At 38.6% G+C, this 27,910-nt stretch overlaps 1 protein-coding gene across 1 annotated transcript in view; it reads right to left on the minus strand.

Annotated features, from left to right (window-relative positions):
• Window positions 1-27,910, minus strand: part of LOC126412303 (cGMP-dependent protein kinase, isozyme 1-like) — a 339,254-nt gene that overhangs the window by 55,878 nt on the left and 255,466 nt on the right. The window contains exons 13-14 of the mRNA XM_050081827.1: window positions 17,357-17,423; window positions 15,502-15,634 (exon numbers count right to left, since the gene is read on the minus strand). Of these exons, the coding sequence (XP_049937784.1) occupies window positions 15,539-15,634; window positions 17,357-17,423 (163 nt within the window). The 3' untranslated portion in view covers window positions 15,502-15,538. The remainder of the gene's footprint in view (window positions 1-15,501; window positions 15,635-17,356; window positions 17,424-27,910) is intronic.

The raw sequence follows: 27,910 nt of genomic DNA on the forward strand, positions 1-27,910 counted from the left end.
TCACAAATCACTCATTTAATTAAAGAAAAAAATTATGTGCCCAACTAGTAAATTACAAAATTTGCCAGGGAAGGGAGTAAATAATTTACATACCTGGCACAGAAAAGATCATAATTGTCTTGGTGTATACAGAGAGCAAAACATCTACTGCAATATGTTAACTGTCCTATGGATGAAAAGGTATGATCAGATTTGCTTGGCTTGCGTGAAATGAGGTGGGGAGCGGACGGGGAGGTAGAAAGTGAAGATTACAAGCTTTTCTGCTCAAGGGAAATCAACAGATAATGAAGGTGCAATATATATATATATATATGAAGATACAAAAGATACAAGTATACATGCCAACCAGTCAGCATAGAGATAAAGAGGTGGAAAAATATTATGAGAAGAGTCAAGAGCTTATCAAGCAAGGAACTAGAAATGCCTTCGTTATCATTGAGAGGGATTAGAATGCAGTGGTAGGTGAAGAAAGAGACAATGATACAGGAGGAAAAATTGGACTAGGGATATGAAATGAGAGAGATGAATGGCTAACTAGCTTCTACAGAGAAAACTCACTAGTAGTGGGTAACACGTTATTTGAAAGTCACAAAAGGAGATGTTATACACGGATCTAAAATCTGAATAGACCAAGGTATCAACTGGATTACATGTTGATACAGAAAACATTTAGGAACTGTGTGAAGAATGTTAAAGCTTACTCAGGAGCAGGCATAAATTCAGATCACAACGTTGTAGTGGGAGAAGTACAAGAGAAGCTGAAGACAGCGTGGAGAGGTAAAGGAAAAGAAAGATTAAATTTTGAAATACTCAAGGAGGTAGGTAATGCTTCAGAGTTGGAAGATACATTTATGAAAAATGAGAAAGAGGTAGAGTTGAAGAATGTGTAAATGGAAAATGGATAAAAATCAGGGAATGATTCATGGACTCTGCCAGAGAATGCTAGGAATCAGACTAATGTTGAAAAAGATGGATGAACAGAGAAACTGGAAAAAATGTGGAAAATGAAGGAGGCAAAAAGCAGTACAAGAAACTGAATAATGAATTAAGAAGAGAAATTGAAGAGACAAGAAAAATATGAGTGAAAGAGAGATGCAAGGAAATAGAAAAAATGGAGAGGGAGGGAAAGCATGAAATAATGTACAGATTGCCTAGTTTGTGAAAGTAAAAGAAAGAAGACTAACATGGAAATAGAAAGAGCATATAGTACAACAGCAAGGTTTGAACTGATAGCAAGATTATGTAGAATGTCTGTGTAAAATGGATCAAATAACAAGTGAAATCAAAATTGAAGAGGAGGAACATGGGAGATAGAAATGAGTACAGCATCTTGGAAGCAGAAGTAGAAAAGGCATTGAAGGAGACCAAGAATTAGAATGCACCTGCAATTGATAAATAATTTGCCTACAAAAGTGATGAATAGTTTGGAAAACAGGGTAAGAAAGGAAACTGTCTACCTCTGTAATGAGATATAGAACAAAGAGGAATGGCCTGATGACTTTCTCACAACAGTTATAATGCTAGTTGATGAAAAGTGAAATATCAAAAATATGAATTTCTCATGTGGCTAAAGTATATGGCAATCTGGACAGATGGATGGGAGAAGAACAGCTTTGTTTTAGAAGAGGAAAAGGAACAAGAAATGCTATTGGCCTGTTAAGAATCATAAAAGAAATGTATGAAGGGCCTTTAATAAGTAATGTAACAGTTTTTTTTCTCTGCCAGTTTCAATTGAAAAAATGTGGAATTTATTGCAGGACATCATGGAATATCCCACTTTGGCCCCTACAGTTTCATGAAGTTTCAACAGGTGGCAGCACTATATGTAGCCTTCAAAATGTCATCTGTAATGGAGATGTGTTCCAAGCAGAGAGCTGTCAATGGATTTCTTTTGGCAGAAAACAAGAGCATTGCAGATACTCATAGGGACCTGCAGAATGTTTATGGAGACCCAGTAGTGAACAAAGACATGGTGTGTTATTGGGCAAGGTGTTTGTTATTATCACAACAAGGCTGCACAAAACCTGTCCATATCCTGTTTGCTGGCCACACACAGCTGTGACTCCATCAATGGTGTTTAATGTGTAGACACTCTTATTCGAGGTGATTGACAAATCACAGTCAAACACCTCACTGCTAAGTTGGACATGTGACTAGTCTGGGCACCTGAGGAGAACCCACAAAACTTCATTGGACCATTCTTCCTCATCCACTCTACTGTCCAGATATCACACCTTCTGATTCCATCTGTTTGGCGCAATGAAAGATGCACTCCTTGAGAAGCAGTACATGGAAAATGAGGAGGTTATCAATGCAGCAAGACATTTAGCTCTGACATCAACTTGTAAAGAGGTGCTGTGCAGGCATGCAGTCCCTCCCAGTAACGTGGCATGAGACCACTGTATTGAATGAATATTATGTTGATATTTAGGTTTTTGTTGTCAAAAGAGTGGGGAATGATATGATGTATTGCAATTATGAATCAAACCAACCAACTTTAAGAACAACAAAAAGGGTTGCATTACTTATTCAACACACCTCATATATTGAGAAAGAAGGAGAAATTTATGCTGTTTCTATTGACTTGGGAAAAACTTTTGACACAGTAAAATGGCACAAGTTGATGGATATTTTGAAGAGCAGAGGAGCACGTTGGAAGGAGAGATGACCAAAGGAAGCAGCACTGGAAGGAGCATTAGACAAGACTGAAAGAAAAGAAAAAAATAAGAAAAACAAACATTGATCAGCAAAAGAAGGAGACTGGTAAATATTAAGATAGCGTAAGTTATTATTATCAAAGTAAGAGCATTTAAATATCTTGGAAGTATGAGCACTGAAAAATTGAGATGCCATCAGGAATCAGGAGGTGAAAACTAGCACTGGTGTAGTGACAGAGGCATCCATTAGAAAGAGGAGATTATTACGTGGCAAACTAGGCCTGAAGAACTGTTTTGTGTGGAGTGTGGCACTCTGTGGCTACTAAAATAGAACTAAATAGAATATTTATTCATATTTAAACAAGTTTATATAGAATTAGTGTTGTCATATTAGTTTTATGTACATACACTACAGCATTCTTACATGACTTCTTGTCTAATTAGGTTATAATTATGTTCCAAGGATCTAAGTTAATACTTTAGTAATGTATATTGTTATACAGGTTAGGGCAAATAAATGGGGCTTGGAGAACAGGGTTCCAGGTTACAAAGAAAAACAGCAGAGGACAGGGAATACAGTACTAACCTGACTAGCAGATTTAATGTGACCAACATTCATCTCTTGTCACTTTTGGGCCTTTGTCAGCAAGTTGACAAATGTGGATCGAAGCTGGACTGCTGGAATTGCTGCAGTCTCATCTGAAATGCTGTGTTACAGTTCTTGAAGACTATGAGGGTTGTTGCAGTACATGTTAGACCTGAGGGCTCCCCACACCAAGTAATCACACACTGACAGATCAGGTGCCCTGGGCGCCCAGCTAGGGCTGTGACCAGACTGACCTCTGCTAACAACTCTGCCAGGCAGCCAGCTGTCTGGGCAGTTGCCTCATCCTGTTGGACATAGATGTAGGTCTTTTCCTCCTCCATTAATGCTGCCATGAATGGTTTCAAAATGTTGGCAATGTAACATGCTGAAGTCAGCATCTGATGAAAGAAGATGGGACCAATAATGCAGCGTGCAGATTATGTACATCAAATGCCAACCTTCTGGTCATGGAAAGGTATTTCATGGAAGTTACACAGGTTCTTGGCTGCCCAGAACCTGTGATTCTGTGAGTTGACATAACCATTCAGGTGGAACCAGGCTTCATCAGATATAAACAACAAATTCATGTCCAACCCCTTCATTGCTATCTCAGTGAACAGCCACTGCAGAATTGGAGGCACTGAAGAGGATCTGCTGGTTTTAATGCATCAACAACAAGCATTCAGTAGGGATGCATGTGCAGGTTGAGATGGAGTATTCATCTGCATGAGCAATGTGATATGCTTGTCTCTTGCAACAGGCACCGAGTAATTTGGTAGGGCTCTGAAGCACTTTCTGGTGAACTCCAGCCACATTTTCTTGTGTGCAGGCATGTTTCGGAATGTTTTTTTGACTTGTTCAAAACATATTTTGTCTAACACTATTTTTTCACTAACCTCTGTATGGCACCACTTGCTAGCACTTTGAAAACTGACCACATGGTTTCCACACCTTTGTTGTCACATTACTTCCACAATGAACACCTGCTGCTCCACTGTGAGTACCATTGTCCCCTTTGCACTGCTCCGCTCTCACTGACACAGCTTGCATTATACTCTGAACCAGTGTGGATCATGTGGCGGGTGTACACATGGTGTGAGGATCATGGGGGTGCACTTACTTGCTTATATTCATGCCCAATCACATCCACTTGTCTGGGCCACTTTTCTTTGCCCCACCCTGTACAAGTTGAACTTTGTTTGCAAAACTATTACAGCATGCCAGAATGAGTCAACATATAATTGGAGTGACTCCTTACCCTCTCCCTTAAAACCCACTCCTTCTGTCTTTCCCTCCCCTTCCCTCTTTCCTGATGAAGCAACCTTGGGTTGCCAAAGCTTGAAATTTGTGTGTGTGTTTGTGTGTTTTTTATTGTCTCTATCAACATACCAACATTTTCATTTAGTAAGTTACAGCATCTCTGTTTTTATATATATTTTTCCCATGTGGAATGTTTCCCTCTATTAAACTCATATAAAATTAATAAAGAATTTTGTAAAATATTGCATTTTATAATTTTATATAGGTGCTTCAGAAACAAAATCACAAATCATCTATTATACATCTTCAAATTCTCTGAACATATAAAATGCTTCACCTTTTATTCATTTTGTTATTACGTTTTAAAATTTATTAAAGGATACTGAGTGGGCATTTTAGGTAGCTTGTTACAATGTGTGAGATGAAGATATTGACTACTGTTGTGAATCATTGCTAGGTTGGTATATGGCTTGTCAATTGCATGCCCATTTCTTGTGTTGTGGTAGTATATTGAGATCTTAAGGTCAAAATGATTCCTGTTTGTTAAGTGTAGGCTGAGCAATTACAAAAATAGAAACTATGGACTGCCACAATATACATTTCCTTGAAGTAGTGTCTATATGACTCCTATGATTTTATAGTGCATTTAAAATTAGTTGTGACTTTTGACAGTTCAGTGCGGAACGAGAGGAGGGAAGCGCAGTTGCCAGTGTGAGATGGATGCATCAGCAGGTGACTGCATGAACAGCAAACTGCACAAGCTGGCCAATCTGCAGTCTTTCTCAAACAAATGTAAAGAAACTATCAGCTAAAAACATCTGATGCTCACACTCTTATAGGCTAATTCATCTGCTTCATGATGAACTGCGTAGCATTTCATTAATGCTCATAGTTATTGTGATATTTTGATATTAGGTAAACTACTGCAAGAAATTCTTAAAGTTTGCAGTGAAAAATGAGGACCGCTATGAATCTGCATTTCATCATATGTTGCTTTGTATGAAATGTAGAAAACAAACTGAATTATTCTTTAACCATGAAGGGGTCTTTCTGCAGCCTTAAGAAAATGGAATGTATGTAAGCCAGTCCATCATGAAACCACATGCCAGCAAAAAAAGCCAGAAAGAAATAGTCATAAATCCCAAGTATCTCATAAAATGTTTAAGGTATCAAAACAAGATTTTGGCAAAATAACACACAAAGAGCAAAGTATTTTGTCATATGATTAATATGTGAAACTTTCATAACTGCCGTGATAATCAAGCAACTACAGATTTTTTTTCAATACGATAATGTAATTTTTAAGGACCATCGATAGCTGGTGAAACGAGATTTTCTGTGGGTTTTTGACAATATAACTGAAAAAGTTACACATTTATTTTATTCTGAGAATAGGCTGTTTCATAAACTGTTGACCTGACTTGCCCTCAGTTACTAGTTTAATAACACACTATTTCATGATTCTGTCACAGTTTCAGCTGCATTAGACTGTTAGTGAGATGAATATTTGTAAATTATTCTGTGTTTTGACAGAAGAAGCAGTTTTTAACATGGCAACAAGAGAAGTTACGTATTACTCAAAACTCGTCTTAGTTCTTTGTGAATCCATCTCTCCTCAACTACTTTCTTGGCATGGCTGGCTGCTCAGGACCTGTCTTGTAGTGTAACATATCCAATGGCTTCTTCTTTCACAGAGTATATTCTCGGTTGGATTTAGATTAATGTGATATGGATGAAGGCTGATGAAACTATGTCCTTTAGCACCAGCCAGTTTGTCAACCTTGTACTGTGGGTTTTTTGGCTTGTACAGCTTTTCAAGTTCCATGGAATTTGCTTTATATATATGCTACATTCAACTTCATCCAGTGGAATATTTCTTTGTACCCAGAACCAAATCTCTGATTCTATCCACTGCACTGTTGTAGCTTTAGCCATCACAAACAGAGTGATATGCTAACCTCCACTTTTACTGTGAATCTTGTGTTTTCACACATACTGCACTATTGTTATTAATGCAGTGCCAACATGAAACACATGCTCACAATACTTGATGACTGTAGAAAACTTCAATGCCAAAAAATATCACTTTACAACAAGAGCTAGTGAATGTAGGTGCCTCAGATGCATGACACCACATTGTAATGTTTACCCATAGCATGGCAACAGGGGCACTTTACCAACCAAACTGCTGGCAGCATGGTAGGGAAAGCCAGCTCACCATTAGTGTTACCTGGGCAACAGTGTCCCAACCCCGCCACTGAGCCGAACGTCAAAAGTCGCAACTAATTTTAAATGCACTATAATTTCCACAATCTATCTGTCTTTTTTTGCCGTTTAAATATAGCCTTTGATCCAGTTGATTTTCCCCATGGTAGAATTCCATACATCAGATGGAAACTGAAGAAAGAAAATTATGAATACAATGAGAGATTTCACTAACATAGCTCCTCAGCTTGTGTAGCAGATAAAGCACACATGAGAGTCTGGTGCAAAATTTATCAATGTGTAAATTAATGAAAGATTTTTGTCAATATGGAAGCCAAAAGCCAAGAAGTTTCACTGGTTTATTTTCCTTTTGGGTCATTTAAGTTAAAACAGTGTTTCCTGTTTTGCTATTATTTTTGCATAATGCATTAGCCTGAAACTAACTGGTACATCTATCTAATGCTACTGCTGTATTCTTTCGTTATTCAAACAGGTTGATATACTTAGTAATCAGTGTAATCTCATCTGCCTACAATACTGTGTCATAGGGGAATGTGAAGGGCAGAGCATGCCCCCCCCCCCCTCTCTCTCTCTCACTCACACACACACACACACACACACACACACACACACACACACACCCAGAAATTATTTGGAGTCTTAAGGTATTCAAAAATTTGTTTGTGATGGGGTGGAATATGGCAGTACAGATAAAAAGAAAAATAATAATTGTAAGGGAAATGGACTGTGTGAAAGCAATGGAAGGGGAAACCATGTGGAGGAATTTTTCACAATTTAATCATTGCAAATACTTTGGTTACGACTCAACATGGAGACACCAGAAGGTTTCACATTCATTATGTAACAGTAAGATATAAATTTCAAAATCAGACTACAAACTGAAAAACACTTATAGGGGTTGATGTGAACTTCGACAATAATTTATCAGCTGTGAATTGCTTATTAAAATTGAAATAGTATCATACACATAGGAATTTCAGGATAATGGACCTGAGGAAAATGGAACTACTACATACTGAGAAGAGTTACAAAGGGAATGTTATACAACAATTAACAGAAACTGTAGTAAGGAACACAACAGAAAATGAAAAGATGGTTTTAAGAGATGAAATAGTGAGGGCAGCAGAGGACTGAATATGCAAAAAGGCATGACTCAGAAGAAATACTTGGATAACACATGCAATACAAACTGAATTGATGATAGGAGAAAACATAAAAATGCAGCAAACAATGAAGGTAAAAGGGACTACAGACTTCCAAAAAATGAAATTGAGATAAAGAGCAAAATCACAAATCGGTATGGCTAGAGGAGCAATACAAAGGTGTTGAAGCATGTGTGAGTATGAGAAAGAGGGATGCTACCTAAGGGGAAGTCAAAGAAACCTTAATAGATAAGAGAAATGGTCATATGAATATCAAGAGATCAGATGGCAAACCAGTACTAATCAAAGAAGGGAAGACTGAAAAGTGGAGTGCGTATGTAGAAGGTCTACACAAAGGGAGCAAATTTGAAGACAATATTATGTAAAGAGAAGAGGAATTAAATGAAAATGAGATGGGGTATGATACAGTGAAAGGAAATTGACGGAACACTGAAAGACCTAGGCAAAAACAAATCACCTGGAGTAGACGACATTGTCTCGGAATTATTAAGATTCTTGTGAGAACATACCATGACAAACTTAAAACTTCCAGTCTGATAGGCCATGGTCGATATAGAAGACTCTCCCCTGACATTTTGTCTATGATTATGGGAGACATCCTCTGAGGTAAAGCCGTAAACTGTACATTGTATTATACCATGACAAAACTATTCCATCCAGTATGCAAGATATATGAGACATGCAAAACATACTAAGAGTTCAATAGGTGTATAATAATTCTAATTCCAAAGAATGGAGGTGTTGGCAGATGTGAATATTACAGAACTGTCAATTTAATAACTCATGGTTGCAAAACACAGCCGGCAGGTGTGGTCAAGCGGTTCTAGGCGCTACAGTCTGGAACCGCACGATCGCTACGGTCGCAGGTTCGAATCCTACCTCGGGCATGGATGTGTGTGATGTCCTTAGGTTAGTTAGGTTTAAGTAGTTCTAAGTTCTAGGGGACTGATGACCTCATCTGTTAAATCCCATAGTGCTCAGAGCCATTTGAACCATTTCTGAACAAAATACAGACACGAATTATTTTCAGAAGCTTTTTTTTTTTTTTTTTAAAAAAAAAAGAAAGAAAGAAAGAAAGAAAGCTGACCTTGAGGAAAATCTGTTTATGTTACTGAGAAATGCGGAAGATTGACAGAAGGAAGGCAAACCTTTGTCCTTTAAATTTGTAGATTTGGAGAAAGCTGTTAATGATGTTGACTGTAATCATTCTTTGAAATTCTAAAGACATAGAGTGAAGTATATAGAGTGAAACTTTATTTATAGCTGGTACAACAAGCAGCCTGCAGTTATGAATTCATGCTCATGACATAAAAGCAGTTGTTGAGAAGGGAGTGAGATGGCATTGTATCCCACCTCTGATGTTATTCAGTCTTTATGTGGAGCAAGTAGTAAAAGAAAACCAAGGAGAGATTTAGAAACTGATATAAATTCAGAGAGAAGAAATTAATTTTTGTGGTTTGCCAATGGTATTATAATTCTGTCATATATGGCAAAGATATTGGAGGATCAGTAGAAACATAGTGGATGGTGTCTTTAAATGAGGTTACAAAATTGGTATCAATAAAAGTAAAATAGAGTTATGCAATGAAGTAAAACTGAAACATAAAATGATGTATAAATTGTATTCAGAAGAGAGACAGTAAAAGTAGTAGATGAGGTCTGTCTTTTTGTGCACCAAAACAACTGTGGATGACTGAAATAGAAAAGATATATAATAGAGACTGATAGGCCCTAAATTTCCTGGTACTGCAAATAAACACAATCAACTCACAATATAATACTCATAGTCTTTGGAAATAAATATATATTTGCATTTCCCTATATGGCAGAAATCAATTATTTAATTATTTATTTTTAATTCTTGCCCTCCTCCCCACTCTCTCTTCTCAATCCTCTCTCCCTGTTTTCCTGATTTTTTCTTTTTCTTAACTGCATTTGTCTTTTCCACTTTTTACATTACATGAATTTTCCATTGGTGCTCAACAGTAGGGGCGACACAGTAATAATACTAATTGCAGAACACTTCCTAATGTTCTGAAATATGAGATTTATTTCATCACAAACTAATTTTTGGCTTCTTAAGCCACTTTCAGGTGGAAACTGAATGCTACTATTGCAGACAAAAGCATGTACATGTAGAGTATTTACTTAGGAAATAATTATATTTTTGTCATGCAGAAACAAATACAACTCCTTAAATGTGGAGATAAGTTTATAACTGATGAAAAATAAATTTGGCTTTACAATTTCAATCTAGTACTTGTAATTAAAACTTAATTTAACAAGGAGAAAAAGGAAACTGAGTTTGGCATTTAACAAAAAAAAAATGGTTCAAATGGCTCTGAGCACTATGAGACTCAACAGCTGTGGTCATAAGTCCCCTAGAACTTAGAACTACTTAAACATAACTAACCTAAGGACACCACACACATCCATGCCCGAGGCAGGATTCGAACCTGCGACCGTAGCAGTCGCGCGGTTCCGGACTGAGCACCTAGAACTGCTAGACCACCGCGGCCGGCGGGCATTTGCTGGTCTCCCATTGGGCGCCTCCCCGGGTGGCGGATTGGGGAATGTTTACCAGATATGGTGGACACCGGGGAAATAAAATACCCGGGGCAGACCAAAACTAGCAAAACAATAACTGCTGCCTTGCAGTTGGGAGTTGGGTCTCCAAAGGTTAAGGGAAGAAAACCCTGATTAAAAATTACCCATCCCCTGGTAGGGGTTGGACGCAGGGTTGACAGCCCGCTCTGTAAAAAACAACTGTTGTGAAACTTCTACAAAGTAAAGTCGGACGGATGAAGGAAGATGGACCTGGCATGGAAAAGGACAAAGAGGATGGAATACAAGTAAATGAAGGTGGGAAAATTAGGAAGAAGAGAAATATAAGGCGTAGGTGAGATCTATATATTGGTACTTGGAATGTGAGATCCCTATATCGACCAGGAGCACTGAAAGTAATGCTGGGTCAAATAATGAGTCTGAAGCAAAGTATAATAGCACTACAAGAAATTAGATGTACAGGGAGTGGAGTTTAAGAAAAGAAAGAGGCGAATATATTCTATAGCTACAGTGAAAGAAACCACCAGCTGGGGACAGGATTTGTTGTACAGCATCAGTTAAAGCATTTGGTAATAGGGTTTACACCCATTAGTCCAAGATTATCAACACTCAGGATAAAGGGGAAATTCTTTACCTACTCCATAATTAATGCCCATGCACCAACAGAATAATCCAAAGAAGAAGAGAAAGAAGTATTCTATCAATCTTTGGAAAGAGCATATGATGAGTGCCCAGGTCATGATATTAAAATAATAGCTGGAGACCTAAATGCTCAGGTGGGGAAAGAACAGATTTATAGACCGATAATTGGCCCCTGCAGCAAACATGCAACAAGTAATGATAACGGAACAAGGCTTATGCTGTTCGCAGCATCTAGAAATATGGTAATAGGATCAACACTGTTCCCACATAAAGAAATTCATAAGGGAACATGGAACTCACCGGATGGAAACACAGTAAACCAGATTGACCATGTGTTGATAGATGTGAAACACAAATCGGACCTATTGGACGTGAGGAGTCTCAGAGGCCCAAACATAGACACAGATCATTTTCTGGTATGGGCATGGGTGAGGGCAAGGATATCTAACGCAGTGAAAGGAGACCGACCCAGGGCACAGAAATATAATATAACAACTTTAGAATCAGTGGAAGTAAGAGAACAGTATCAGGAGAAGATAACTCAGATTCTGGAAAATGCTGGAGAATATAACAAAATTGAAGATCAGTGGGAAGCAATAAAAACGACGGTGGAGACATCAGCAAGAGAGATACTTGGAATTGGGACAAGACAAGTAAGACCATCATGGTTTGATACTGAATGCGAAATAGTAAGTGAAGAAAAGAACAAAGCATATAGAAGGACACTGTGATCACACTGTACGAGGAGGATAGTTGAAGAATACAAAGAAAAATTGAGGATTTGAAAAGAAGACTCACCAAAGAAAGAAGAGAGAATGGATGAAAGGAAGTATCAAAGAAATGGAGCTCATGAGAAGCAAAAATGAAATAAGAAAATTCTATAGAGAGGTGAACGCGGCACAGAAGCCTTTTGGTAGCAAAACAAGCTCAATAAAAGATGAGACCTGGAATATAATAAGTGAAGGGAAGGGAATATGTGAAAGATGGCGCAGGTATTTTGATAGTCTCCTCAACCCTAGAATAACTATACCAGAGAAACCAACAGACACGAATGAGGAAGAGGACCCAGACAACAACACTACCCCACCAAATATAGAAGAAGTGAAAACTGCCATGAAGAAATTGAAAAACAACAAGGCGGCAGGCACAGATGGTATTCCAGCAGAACTTTTTAAGCAAGGAGGCAGAGAGCTGGAACAAAGCCTTTTGAAAATGGTCACCAGAATATGGGAAGAGGAGAATATGCCCAAACAATGGAAAGAGGGTATCACATGTCCCATATATAAGAAAGGAGATAAGATGGAGTGTGGCAATTATAGAGGGATCACACTACTTAATTTGGGATATAAAATACTCTCTAATATACTATTCAACAGAATACTCCCAATCATACAGAGGGAAACGGGGCCGTACCAATGCGGATTCCTTCCTGGGAAGTCAACCATAGATCAAATATTCACCTTAAGACAAATCCTGGAAAAAACAAACGAATAACGAGTTGGCACGCATCACCTCTTTATAGATTTCAAAGCAGCTTATGATAGCATAAATAGAGAGCAGTTATATCAAGCTCTAGATGAATTGGGTATCTCTAGAAAGTTGGTAAGGCTGGTGAGAATGACAATGAGCAAAGCACAAGGTAGTGTAAGAATAGGAGGAATGATGTCCAACACATTGAGTATTAAAAATGGAGTGCGACAAGGGGATGCATTGGCATGCTGCACTGGAGAAGGTGATGAGAAATGCAAACCTTCTGAACAGAGGAACAATCTTCTATAAATCGGTGCAGATACTGGCCTATGCAGATGACATAGATATAATAGCAAGAACCCAAAAAGCAATGGAGGAGACATTTACAGCTCTTGAACAGGCCAGTAGGAACATGGGGTTAATTATTAATGAACAAAAAACAAAATATATGGCAGCTGGAAAAGCACATAGAGAAAATATGCCAAATGTAATAACAATGGGCAATTATAAATTTGAGAGAGTTGAACATTTCAAGTATCTGGGCTTGACAGTTACACATCTAAATGATACCTCCTTTGAAAATAAGCAGTGATTAATACTGGCCAACAGAGCCTATTTTGCCCTAACAAGACTTCTATCCTCAAGGCTCCTGACTCATACCATGAAATTAACTATGTATAAATCATTTATACAACCAGTGCTTACATATGCCTCTGAAGCCTGGACATTAACAGCTAAAGATATAGAAACACTGGATGCATTTGAAAGAAAGGTACTTAGATGAATTATTGGCCCAATCTGTGAAAGAGGAAGATGGTGGAGGAGATACAACCATGAGTTGTACACCATATACAAAGACCAACCCATCAGAAGGGTAGTGAAATCATCCAGACTGAGGTGGGCGGGACATGTGGCTCACATGAATGATACGGAAGTACCAAAAAGAATATTACAAGGAAAGCCAGGAGGACAGAGAGGATGTGGTCAACCAAGAGCCAGATGGGAAGATGGAGTAATCAAAGATCTTAGGAAGATGGGCTATAGAAACTGGAGAGTATTGGCAAAGGACCGAGAGAGATGGAAGGAAATTGTAGAAGAGGCCAAGGCTCATCATGAGCTGTAGAGCCAAGAAAGAGGAAGACATCACATGAGCTATTTTCAGTTGAAAGACCAATACATATTTTTCCACGATAAATGCATGTGATTGTAGTTTGTCCATATTACTGAATAAAAATTTTCATATGCTATTGATATTACAAAATATAGGTCTCAAGTTGTGAGGCAGAACAATGATAATTAGGTTATCCGAACATGAGAGAAGCTGGAAATAAGAAAGAAAGATTTAACCTTTGCTGATCATATCTTTTAACAGTAAACTGGTCATATGATGTAGAATGTAAAGTTTTACATTCTGTTAATAATGGCAGAAAGATGGCTCTACTGGAAATCAACAAACACAGAATGCCAGCTTAGTATTAAATGACCAATGCCAATTTCCTTTTTCTCCTCTGTTAAATTAAATTTTAGTCACAAATTCACTTTAATTTTCATCAGCTGTAAATATACCTTCACGTACAAAGCTTTTTTCCTTGTTTGGCTAATTTAACTATTTCTGCATAAAAAAATATGTTTTCCTATGTAGACACTCTACATGTCATTTTTGTATCTCTTTTGTATGTAATATCTGTGTAAACAATGTAGGAAAAGATAGATTGCTACTTTATACCATAAAGATGACATGTCAAGATGCAGACAGGCACAATTAAAAGACACTTACTCATAAACTTTCAGCCACTGTCTTCATCAGAAAAAGAAAGAGAAACACACACAATTCATTCACACAAGCAAGCGCCCTTCATGTACATGACTGCCAACTCCAGCAGCTTGGACCACAATATCATTCTGGTCCAAGTTGGTGGTCATGTCTGTGTGAGGTGTGCCTGCTTGTGTGAGTGAATGGTGTGCATTTCTCTTTGTATTTATGATTAAGGCTGTGGCCAAAAGCTTAGGTCTTTTAATTGTGCCTTTCTGCAACTTAACATGTCATTTTTATGGTAAATAGCAATCTGTCTTTTCCTACATTGTTCACATTCCAAACTGGAGTTTGCATTGTTTACTATCTGTGTAAGTTACACACAATTTTATCTATGTTTGTGACATTCAGTTGTTACCTGAAAATGGTCTAAGTAGCTGAAAGTTGGTTCGTGACCAAATAAATATAATTTTACAGAACTTTATAAAGTGTTTCTTATTTAATATTATTTTCCACTTTTTATTTTCTCTGCTTGTTTGAAACCAGCCTTCTTCTCACTTCATTGTTTTTGTCATCTCGGAACTTAAGCTACCACAGCGCTCTTAATAATGTACTAATTTCATCCTCCAAGCCTCTCGAATATCTTTGACTTCATGTTGGGCTTCCATCCTCCTCACAACAAGCAGATCTCTCTTAACCTAGGGTCAGAATCTCTTCTACAATAATCTCTCTTTATACTCTGATGAAAAAATAAATAGTTGTGAAAGCTAGGAGAATTATTTTCTACTTGAAGTGTCTTATTGGCAATATCAGAAAAAAATGGCTCAAATGGCTCTGAGCACTATGCGACTTAACTTCTGAGGTCATCAGTCGCCTAGAACTTAGAACTAATTAAACCTAACTAACCTAAGGACATCACACACATCCATGCCCGAGGCAGGATTCGAACCTGCGACCGCAGCGGTCACGCGGTTCCAGACTGAAGCGCCTTTAACCGTACGGCCACACCGGCCGGCAGCAATATCAGAAGCTGGACTTACTGAAGATAAGTGCTAGTGAGCCTTTCTGTCTCTTAGTAATTTTAATGATATTAAACAAAACCGTGAAAAAGTTCAACATTTAATTTATGTTAAAATCCACAAATATAATGGAAATATACTGTATATCAAAAATACTCACTTCTTGAACTGCACATAGTCATCGTTGCGTTATTTTCCTAGAAGTCTTTGTCCCAACCAGAAAATTCATCAGGAGCATTGTCTTTTGTCTTAGGGTACTTATCAAAATTGGATGTATCAGTGGGTCCTTTAATCTGAAACATTAATATTCAAAAATGTAATTGTCACACCAAGCCCATACTAAAAAATAAATGAAATTATGTCAAAGGTGGGCAGATACTTATCTATGCATTTTATACCGGAGTGGATTTATCTTAAAGGAAGTTATATTGTTCTGAGTACATGGAACTTGAGATACTTGTTTGTGAGTCATGGTAAAAAGGAACAATAATCAAGAAAATGGATGTTGGAGCATATGTGACAAAAATTAAGTTACTTAGGAGAATGAATATTATATAATGAAAGTATGCTTTGCTACAGTTAGTGACTCATCCTGTACTTGAACATACATTTTATTGCCTTTCTCTTTAACCTCTTTGTTCTCAAAAAAGTGATCTCTAGTTTCAAGAAACCGAAGAAGTACCTAACTCATTGTATTGCCCAGTACTTTCTTTTAATTCATTTTCATTCAGTTGTTCATCCATGACTGGTCATGGACATGCTGTGTGTTTTATATGTATTCAATAATACAAGTTTCCATTAAAAATTATACATTATATTTATATTTTATGTTGACCGTTAAATGTATGGTTTACAATAGTGCACTGTTAAAGAATTATTCTGCTTTGTAAACATAGCAGTTGATTAATAGATTCAGTAAATATTTCTCCAAGGAGTTTATGGTATATCTCTCACTCTCAGACGTGGTTTATTATACAGTTTTTTGCCAGTATATTTGAGGCTATTTTTGGACTTATTTAATCCAGTATATTCTAAATTTATGTTATTTCTGTTCATTGTTCCATATTTCTAAATATAACCTCTGTATGTTAAAGTATTGGCTCTTTTTAATTGAGAGGAGACAGGCTTTAAGTATAGAGGAAAGTACAGAGTTAATATTTTTAGTTATTTTAAATATGGCCAGCACGACTACTTCCACAAGTTAAGTGAGAATGGAAAAGAAAAAAATATGAAGACTGAAGTGTTACTTGCTGCCACAAAATTTTAATTCACCTAGTAAATCATACATGATAGTTTAATGGACAATTGGTCTTTGTTTCCATGCCACTTCAATGGGTCCAAATGATTTCTAGTAATCTGACACATTCACACACTTTCCACTTAGTTTGTGGGAAGAAAAATATTATTTCAGTTTTGGTTTTTATTTTGCATTAGTTCATTTTTTTTTTTGTAGACAATGTGTTTTTCTTCTCACTTTGTCTATGATAGGATCATTCATTGTGAGAGTCATATTGTCGGGATACATTACTGTCTTGTAGGGCAAAGAACTAGGTAATCATTCATGTATGTAAGAAAAAGAAAAGGATGCTGGACAAAACCTTGCAGCAATTCTGTAGTAATAATTTTGTAAAGAAAGTAATTTTATTTTCTCTTGGTATACTACGGTATCTGAACTAAAGTTCTGCAGTAATACAAAAGTCAAATGATCAGAACACTTTTAGTAAAATATCACCAAAAATAAGGAAAAACCATCTTTATTGATACATATAATCATGACAGTGTTATAATATAAAGAATAGAAGTCACTACTAGGTAATGGAACATTGCTATTCATTCACAGCTTCAAAACTGAAACCAGGAGAAAAGACAAAATAAAAACGTGACTATTAGTCTTATCATTATGTTCAAACACTGGATGTTGTGTTATGGTATTTTAAAACTGTTGGAACCCTACAAATATTTAAACTGTTGCAGAGGTAATTTAAACCTGCCAGAAAAGTTGTGCTTATATTTACCACTGGTATGATTGGAGCTCTCATTGTCCCTTTCCTTAGTGCTTCCCAGTCAAATCCATGAAACCATCTGAAAGAAACAAAAAAAAGTACATTAGTATTGTAGGAACACAGTGTCTACAAACATCGTCACTGGTGGTCAACTGTTACCTCACACAAAATTCTCTGACTAGTGTTTGCCTTATGACTGTTGAGTTTGGATGCCTCTGAAGTGTACGTTACTTTTGTTCATAAAATTGTGCTATATTGTGCTATACACCACTGCATTACACTTCCGATGACCATGTTCACTTATAATTTGAACATTTCCAGCTACTGTGCTACCACAATGCTGTCATCATGCTCTTACTGTGCCACACAATTATGCCGTTAGACAACAATTCTTGTGCCATTGCATCAGATGCTATGGATAACACCCTGCATTCATATTGTGTGATAAAAAGTGAAAGTGACAATCCTCTGAACAGTGCTATTGCAGTGTTCAACAACGGAAAGCAGTTGTATGTAGCACACAATGTACTATGAGATCTTGCAGAGGATCCTGTTCATGCAGAAACTGGGCTACTTCCAAGCCACAGGAATCCAACTGGTTGCATTCATGACTACTTACTTTCAAAGAGCTATAAATCATATGATGCCGAATCTGATCACTCCAGACTTCATGCAGCCAGATGCATTGCCTACTGCACATCATCTCGCTCATGGCACTTGCTCAGCTGTTCTTCCACTGCGAACATTGCCTTGGCAAACAGTCAGAAACAGAACACATCTCAAGCTACCTCCTGTTTGAATACAACAACCAAATTTGACATTGTAGACAACATTTTTGATTCAAGTGATGTCATCAGTGATGGTACAAAATTCACCACTCTGCTTAGCTAGATGTGGGAACATGAAGATGACAAGTGATATCACCTTCCCACTTGATAGACAACAAATATGAGACTATGAAAACTGCTCTACTCCACCACCTCCTCACCTGGTTCCTGGAGCAATTCCTCACATTATTTATAACAAAGTTTTAGGGAGCAAGACTCTGTAACGCCGGAAATGCATATCCTCCTATTTCCATCTATTGTACTGTAAATTTTTTCCTTATTTTGTTACCTGAATATATGTCATTTCTGTGCCTTTATATATTGTAATTGTTTTACTATTTGTATATATATATTTATGCATTTATGTCGATGTATAATTGATTTGTTGTGTAAAGATTATTTGTATTTATACGCTGGGTCTGGCCTAGGGAAAACTATACTATCGAACGAATACATCGATAGGTCGTGTGGAGAACGAAAGTGTTTAGGATCTTTGGTAGTGTTAACTCTGTCGCGTGGAGCGCGGGCAGAGAGGGAGTCCGGCTGGAGTAGCGAGTGGAGCAGGTGTGTTGTGTGTAGCTCCCGCGAGTTGCCGCGCTTTCGGGGTTTGGCAGCATGTAATTGCGCTCGACTTGCGATGATAGTTTCTGACATGGTGTTGCGGACGGGAAGCATTAGCTGGCACACATCAAGAGCCTGTTTTGTCTGGTGACCGTGTTGAGAAGAAGGCGCGCCAACATCCAGCTTCTGCAACAGCGACGGCCGACAATGAGTGACTGTCGCCACCTCCTCGATCGACGGCTTCAAACCTTCAATCAACCAACAAGGAAGACTAAAAGCATGTAAAGTTTCAGAACTGTATGGCAGACCTCAGCTTTTCAAATTGTTCCATTTGCCTCGCAAAATTACAGCAACTTAGCATGAACCTTTGTTGCTCATTGTCCCAATTGCATTGCCAAGCAGGGTACCTTCCTTTTCCGAAATGAACCCGAGTGTCATTGAAATTCAAACGCCAGCATTAAAATAATATAATTAGATTTCACTGCTTTAATTTCAAAGTTCAGTTAAAGTATTCATAGCTGGCTACAATATTTAGGTTACACGAGCACAAATTAAGAGTGCGAGTTTTGTTAGCATATTTTAGCTTACCTGTGACTGCAGCTCAGCTTGGTACGTACTAAATTTTACTATTGTTAATTGTTCAGAATCATTTAATTCAAGTTCAAAGTTAAATCTCTTGTTTCTAAATTGCGTAGAGTCAAGTTGCTTTTGAAATGATTGTTGAGGTAGTCCAAGACTAACCGTATTTTACTGGAATTCGATGTGCTTCAGAAAGAAAGCTCACTATTAACTTCAGTCACTAAATTAGCTTTTGATTTCCCAGTCTTATTAATTCTTTTGCTAAATTAAGTCAGAGTGTAGCGAAATTTATTACTTCTGACAAACTTTCAGTTTTCACACTACACGTGTCAACCTTCAGTTGCCACGCTTCTAGTGCTAATTATATGTGTAGTTACCTTTCTTTTTCAGTTACTATAGTAATTGTCCTTGGGACTGGCGACCATGATTTTCCCCAAATCTCAAATATCTAATTACCGCTAGTTAATTGTTTTAACGTAACAGCCGCACATTTACTTTCTTTATTAACTTTACCCCTTTTCAAAATTAATTTCCACCAGTTTCATTTGCATTTTTCCTTTCATTTAGATGTAACCCTTTCCTCCCTCTTTACCGACAGATTAACTTCGGTGACGATTGCTTTCCCAAATTTCCATTAGGTACACGCGGTTTAATTTTTCACTGTCATTAAGGTCGATAAGTGAGGGGGAGGTTACACATGGCAACCTGGTGACAGGACAATCTTCAGATTTGAGGTTGTTCTGGACACGAATTTTGCATTGTGCAAATCTCGTAACAAAGTACTGGTTACGAAATGGTCGATACGTCGGCGAGAATATTAGTGTGAGGAATCCTAATTAGATTTGAGATTTGGCATTTATATTGAAAAATATTAAAATGAGTGAAGGCAACAATTGCCAAAATTTGGTAGACTTGGATACGGAACAATCGGTCGAACAGTGGGAAACGCGCACCACGGTACCCATTGTTCAGGGGCAGGCGGCTAGCATGAAAGACGCGACCGCCGAAACGCAACAAAGAGCGGAAATGGAATTCCAAACTTTAGAAATTGTTTCAGAATCGGAAATGAAAATCAAATCTGAATCCCTTGATGACGAATACGGGGGGACAATTAAAGAGGAAGCCGCTACGGAAGTAAAACCGGTAGTTTCCGGGAATTTAACTGATTTATTGAATGTTTTGATTAACGAAATCAAGAGTCAATCGGCAGAAATCAAGAGTCAATCGGCAGAAATTAAAGCTCTGTCTGCCAAGCAAGACGATCAGGCTGCCAAGCAAGAAGCTCAGGCTGCCAAACAAGAAGCTCAGACTGCCAAACAAGAAGCTCAGGCTGCCAAGCAAGAAGCTCAGACTGCCAAGCAAGAAGCTCAGGATGCCAAGCAAGAAGCTCAGTCTAAAAAAATTGAACGAATGCTAGACAATCAGAACAAAGCTATTAATGTTGTTAACAACAATGTTGAAGTTGTTAACACAAAAGTTGATAAAATCAAAGACAATATTGTCGTGATTAATACCGAAATCGGTAATCTTAAACAGGAAATGATAGGCGTTCAGGCGGAAATTGCGAGCATAAATACTCGTTTTGATTCCAAAATTAGCAGAATCGAGAAAAGTGTAGGAGACGCAGTTGCTCCAATCATCGAGAATAAGGTGACGGAACAAATTCAATTAGTGAGAAAAGAGGATCAACAGAAGGTGGAAACTTTAAAGGCTTTAGTATCCGAAGTAGATACCAAAGTGACGAAGCAGTCTAATACCTGCGAAGAGAAAAAGAGGGAAGTGGAAGCGCTTGCGACAACCACTAGCCAAGTGATTACGAGGGTGTCGGAATTAGAAAGGAAACTTGACGAAAAACAGAGCTATGTGCCAATCTGTGCACATAGTTCGGAGGTGTTGACGAAAGAGGAGCGGTTCGACCCCTTGAAAAAAGGCGGTATACACCCGACGGATTTCATTAAGAATTGTGAAAGAGTTTTACCCAGATCATGGACTGAAGAGAGAAAAATTAATGCGGTTATTGATGTGTTGGCTGGTGATGCCAAGCGTTGGGGCTTAAACCTCAACATTATGAACCTGACTTTTGACGAGTTTAAAAATTTGTTTCTGGCTGAATACTGGTCAGAGCAGAAACAGCAAGGTGTCTGGCGCGAATTTGTCGTATCGAGGCCTTTCAATGCGAATTCGCGCGGCTCGATGAAGGAGTTTTGTGAGGGCTGGATCCGCAAGTTGGAATATTTGCGTGATCGCCGCACGGAATCCAAAATAGTCTGGGAACTCTACAAAAAGCTTCCAGATGATACAAAATGCTACGTAGGAAGCAATTACAGGACAATAAATGATTTCCTGGAAAGAGTTGAGGACGAGGACAATTGGCGCAATAATCGCAACAGTGGTAGAGGCCGTGGTAACAACAACGGGTACCACAGCAACCACAACAACGATAACCATGGGAATAATGCATACTGCAACCATGGCAGCAATAACAATAATGGTTCGGACCGTAATAACAATCGGTACAATGCAAATAATAACAGGAATGACGGAAACCAGTATCACACTAACGTGATACGGGCTTCACAGAATAGTAATAACGCCAGAGGGTGTGATCAGCCGCCTCAGCAGCATCCGGGGAGCGTATCTGCTGGGACGAGACAGGGAAACCATTAGCCGCGCCGGTGAGGGGCCGATCGGGCGTGGAGAAATTTTGGCAGCCCAATAACAGTAGAAAACCGAGGTGTCGTTGTTATGAAAATTCCGTATGGAATAATCAACGGCGGGAGAGTGTGCCAGTATTAGGAGAAAGGAGTGCGCCCACAAGTAGTAGATCAGCTGTAGACACGGCAGTAGAAATAACATTCACTGTCAATGAGAACAATTTAAGCAGTGTTCCGGAAATCGATTATAAAGTGGCAGCTGTAACACCCACAGTGGAACTGGAGATTGAGTTTAAGAATGATTCGCAAGTGTTGAAAGAAGATCAGATGTCGAATAAAACGTCCGTCATCGAGCGAGGGGATGCAGAGAGGGATGAGGTCTGGTTAAGGCAGTTCGGTCACTTTCACGACGAACTAAGAGATTATAGGGGCCTGTACGGGAGAAGTGTTTATGGGGAGTGCGGGCAGGATTTGCCGCGTCTCGTCCCGCAGGAAGATAGTGATTGTGAAGTGATAGAAAGTTCTAGCCCTAACCGGCAGACTTTACTAGAAATAGTTGATGTTAAGGGGGAGCACGAGCAAGATGCGTCGTGTTTCGTCCCGCAGGAGTTGAATGTTGAAGTAGTAACGGAAAGTTCTGGCCCTAACCGGCAGACTTTACTGAAAGTTGTAGTGGTAGAAGTAGCCGACCCATCCGACGCGAACATCCAGTTTAAACATTGCGAGAGTATTAAGGAGAAAGATTACGAAAATTTTAGTAATAGCCGGAAACGATTGGTAGAAAAGCATGTAGATTACAGCGTGTATGAGGTTAGAGCTGACGTTATACGGTCAGACGGTAGCAGTGTGGGTTGCGCAGATCCAGAGGAAGTAATTTCAGATGCTACTGGGCACATTCTTCCAGGTAGATTGGCAGATGAGATCAATCTGACCAAAGTGGAATCAACGAAGGTGGCAATTAGTGAATTGATAGCAAAGCAACACTCACTAGTTGACGAGTTACAGGAAAAGGTTTCGGTATTGGAGGCGAAGCTACAGACTAAGCCTCACGACAAACGTGTTGAAATTAAAACTGTATGTGAACAGAGGCTGAAAAAGCCACCAGATAAGCCGAATTTAGGATCAAAGCCGGATGGTTGTTTCTGGACTGACATGGATATAGACAAGGATTTACTATGGGAAAATAAAGAAACAGTCGAGGACAAGTGTAGACAGATAGTAGTGTCTGTTAATATGCACGAACTACAACTAAACGTGTTGATTGACACCAGTGCAGAATTGAGTGCTGTATCTGGGAAAATATTTGAGTTACTGAAAGACAGACCTGGCATCGTAGTTATGCCAGTAACAGGAGTGAAAATTATCAGTGCTACTGGGAAGGCCAGTAAACCGGTCACAAAGCAGATTTTTGTCAACTTCGAGATATGTGGGGCACGATTTGAACAAGAGTTTGTTGTCGTGCCAGACTTAACTACGGAAGTAATTATCGGGTTAGATTGGCTATTAAAGTACCGTGCAGTGATTAATTGCGAAAGCAAAACTTTGACATGTATGTCACAAGATAAAACGATAGTAGTTAGCTTTGACGAGGCAGGAGACGATGTGCATAGGCAATACCAGCCTATACACATTGTTAACTGGCCGGATGTTATTGACGTAGGTATGAATTTGAACTACTGTAATGTGAGGAACCTCGGCATTGACAATGGTGTAGAAAGTGAATTGGAAAGTATTGTAGTCGGTGTGTCAAACGTAACACACGAACAAAGACGAGGCCGACTTTCCCATACCTGTTGCCATCACAACCATAGGGCATGGGGCAAATATGTAGCAGTATTTGAGAGAATTATGAACACCTTGGGACATGAATCGACGGGATTTTCTCCAGAGGAAATCTTGTTGGATTACAGAAGTAAAAGTTTAGTGGAAGAGATAATCAAATTCCCTCCACGGATTGACATTATTATTGGTGTGAAAAAAGATCGTTTGCGAGAAGTAATGAAGCTTAAAGCTGATGCTCGCATACGTCGTCATGACGCTAAAGCGCGTTTTGCTAAGTTTGCAATCGGAGACTTAGTACTTGTAAAAGCTCATGAGAAATCGAGCGAGATAGACAATGAAATCTCTAAATTTAAGTTTGTTTATAATGGACCATATAAAGTCATTGGTATACCTCACACAAATGCTTATTGCTTAGAGTATCCAAGCTCTGGAAAACGGTTAGGTATATGGAATATAGTAGACTTGAAATTGTACCAACCTAGGATCGATTAATACCACACAATGGGTAATTTGTACAGTATGTAAATATAGAGTGTAAGATTTAAGGTTTGCTAGATTGCCATGCTTTTGCCTGACCAAGAGGACATTAAAGAAGTTGTAATTAATAAGTAATTAATTTTGACTAAATGATTTAAGAGAGAGTGATTATTTATCAATTGAAAAATCCAAGCTGCTAGTTTAAGTTTTCAGCTGAGTCACAGTAGATTAAGCAATGTAAATATGATTTTGTAACTAGCTGTAAAATTTCATGAGTATGTGTTTTACTAGTCATTGCCAATGTACTTAGACGCTGTTTTAAGTGTCAGGCTAGTACATGCGTGTGATGATGGACTGTGTTGAGTTATCCACTGTGATAGTATTAAGGGACTCCTTGAGATTACTCGGGAGTGAGTTTTTCCTAAAGAATTCAGTGAAACGAACGTTCTGGAAATGCCGTTACGCAGGCGAGTGAGATCAAGCGTGCCGCAAAGGCAGACGCAACAATACTGGCGAGGCGGAGTCGCTGTCGGCTCTTGTGCCGCTGTCGGCTCTTGTGCCGCTCTCGGCATTCTTTGTACTTGCGGGTACGAAAGGCGGAATAGTTTTTCTTCCCGGACAGCTGATGTGAAAGAATTCTGCTGTCAATATTTATGTTTTTTTCGATCTACTGAATATTATTTTCTTGTTTAGCATTAAGTGGAATCTCATGACGAGATAATAATTATGAAAAGGTTATATAAAATGTGTATTCTATGTAATTAATTATTAATTTGCATATTTGATATACCGGTTTTTTATGACCATGTACTCTGATTAATTTTGTAAATAGTATTCCATTTCTTGATACTGTTAGGAATTTTGACAATTTTAGAATAGCTAAACCATTTTCTATGTTTTCTATGAATTTTAAAATGTTATCAACCTGTTTTATTTTGTGCAAGATGACAGAGTGGAATAAGATTAGGAGTGTCTCCACTCAATTATTATGGTCTAAAAATTGATTTATGCTTAATTAGACAAATGCTAAATTTTGTTGATGTTTTGAGCATATGCATTTCCGCTGTTTCTTTTTTGGGACATTTTCTGAGTCTGTTTAGGTTACACGAACATCCTCAGACAATGTGGGGCACGTGTAACGCCGGAAATGTATATCCTCCTATTTCCATCTATTGTACTGTAAATTTTTTCCTTATTTTGTTACCTGAATATATGACATTTCTGTGCCTTTATATATTGTAATTGTTTTACTATTTGTATATATATATTTATGCATTTATGTCAATGTATAATTGATTTGTTGTGTAAAGATTATTTGTATTTATACGCTGGGTCTGGCCTAGGGAAAACTATACTATCGAACGAATACATCGATAGGTCGTGTGGAGAACAAAAGTGTTTAGGATCTTTGGTAGTGTTAACTCTGTCGCGTGGAGCGCGGGCAGAGAGGGAGTCCGGCTGGAGTAGCGAGTGGAGCAGGTGTGTTGTGTGTAGCTCCCGCGAGTTGCCGCGCTTTCGGGGTTTGGCAGCATGTAATTGCGCTCGACTTGCGATGATAGTTTCTGACATGGTGTCGCGGACGGGAAGCATTAGCTGGCGCACATCAAGAGCCCGTTTCGTCTGGTGACCGTGTTGAGAAGAAGGCACGCCAACATCCAGCTTCTGCAACAGCGACGGCCGACAATGAGTGACTGTCGCCACCTCCTCGATCGACGGCTTCAAACCTTCAATCAACCAACAAGGAAGACTAAAAGCACGTAAAGTTTCAGAACTGTATGGCAGACCTCAGCTTTTCAAATTGTTCCATTTGCCTTGCAAAATTACAGCAACTTAGCATGAACCTTTGTTGCTCATTGTCCCAATTGCATTGCCAAGCAGGGTCCCTTCCTTTTCCGAAATGAACCCGAGTGTCGTTGAAATTCAAACGCCAGCATTAAAATAATATAATTAGATTTCACTGCTTTAATTTCAAAGTTCAGTTAAAGTATTCATAGCTGGCTACAATATTTAGGTTACACGAGCACAAATTAAGAGTGCGAGTTTTGTTAGCATATTTTAGCTTACCTGTGACTGCAGCTCAGCTTGGTACGTACTAAATTTTACTATTGTTAATTGTTCAGAATCATTTAATTCAAGTTCAAAGTTAAATCTCTTGTTTCTAAATTGCATAGAGTCAAGTTGCTTTTGAAATGATTGTTGAGGTAGTCCAAGACTAACCGTATTTTACTGGAATTCGATGTGCTTCAGAAAGAAAGCTCACTATTAACTTCAGTCACTAAATTAGCTTTTGATTTTCCGGTCTTATTAATTCTTTTGCTAAATTAAGTCAGAGTGTAGCGAAATTTATTACTTCTGACAAACTTTCAGTTTTCACACTACATGTGTCAACCTTCAGTTGCCACGCTTCTAGTGCTAATTATATGTGTAATTACCTTTCTTTTTCAGTTACTATAGTAATTGTCCTTGGGACTGGCGACCGTGATTTTCCCCAAATCTCAAATATCTAATTACTGCTAGTTAATTGTTAACATAACGGCCGCACATTTACTTTCTTTATTAACTTTACCCCTTTTCAAAATTAATTTCCACCAGTTTCATTTGCATTTTTCCTTTCATTTAGATGTAACCCTTTCCTCCCTCTTTACCGACAGATTAACTTCGGTGACGATTGCTTTCCCAAATTTCCATTAGGTACACGCGGTTTAATTTTTCACTGTCATTAAGGTCGATAAGTGAGGGGGAGGTTACAACTCCATCACAATTATGGCACACAGACTGATCTCCACCTCATGCCTGATCACACCTTATCCACCTTGTGGTTTGTGAAGCTTCCTCTCACAAGTACAACTGCCTATGGTTGCCCATGAGCACGACCTTTGGAGGCATGCCTTGAACTCGCTGATCGAATACATACTACCATACAGCATAGACAACATATAACTAATGTCAACAGCATTGATGGTGAGCATGACTTGCAACTACGATGGCTGCACAACTGACAGCCCAGCTACAATGAGCTGAGTTGACTTCACCTGGCTTTCGCTGATTCTGATGTCCCTGTGCTCAGCTGGAGTTATGACCTTTGCACAGCAACAACAAACCCCCCACTCACCTGCCATCCACACCTGTGTGCAGCACTGCCAGCTATTTCACACCTGCACCTGTGCAGAGCACCAACAACTGTGTTGTGCCCAAACCTGTGCAGAACACTGCTGACCATATGCCACACCCACAAAGAATCACTTTTCCTGGTACCACGAACAATATACTTATTCTTCTTGCAACTGTAATCCACCATGCAATTTCCAAAACTTCTCGCACTGTTCACCAGACTGTCTACACACCCATAATGATGAGGCTGGACTGCATCCAGCCCACTTTTTTCACAAAAACAGATTGTTTGTATGTGACCACATTAGTGGCCAATTACATCTCATTAACACTGACTCAGATGTCAGTACTTTTCTGCCCCCTTCAACACGTTGAATGCCAGAATACACACCTGTCCAACTCCGTGCAGCAAATGATATGACAATCCAGGTCTATGGATCATGGATCCACACACTACACCTCAACTTGAACAATGTTTTCACTTAGATATTTATAATCACAGATTTATCAAAACCAGTTATTGGCATGGATTTTTTCCATCACTTTCACCTGGTTCCGGACCTATCCAATGGTGA

This window comes from Schistocerca serialis, chromosome 1 (genome assembly GCF_023864345.2).
Source record: "Schistocerca serialis cubense isolate TAMUIC-IGC-003099 chromosome 1, iqSchSeri2.2, whole genome shotgun sequence".
Lineage (NCBI taxonomy): Eukaryota > Metazoa > Arthropoda > Insecta > Orthoptera > Acrididae > Schistocerca > Schistocerca serialis.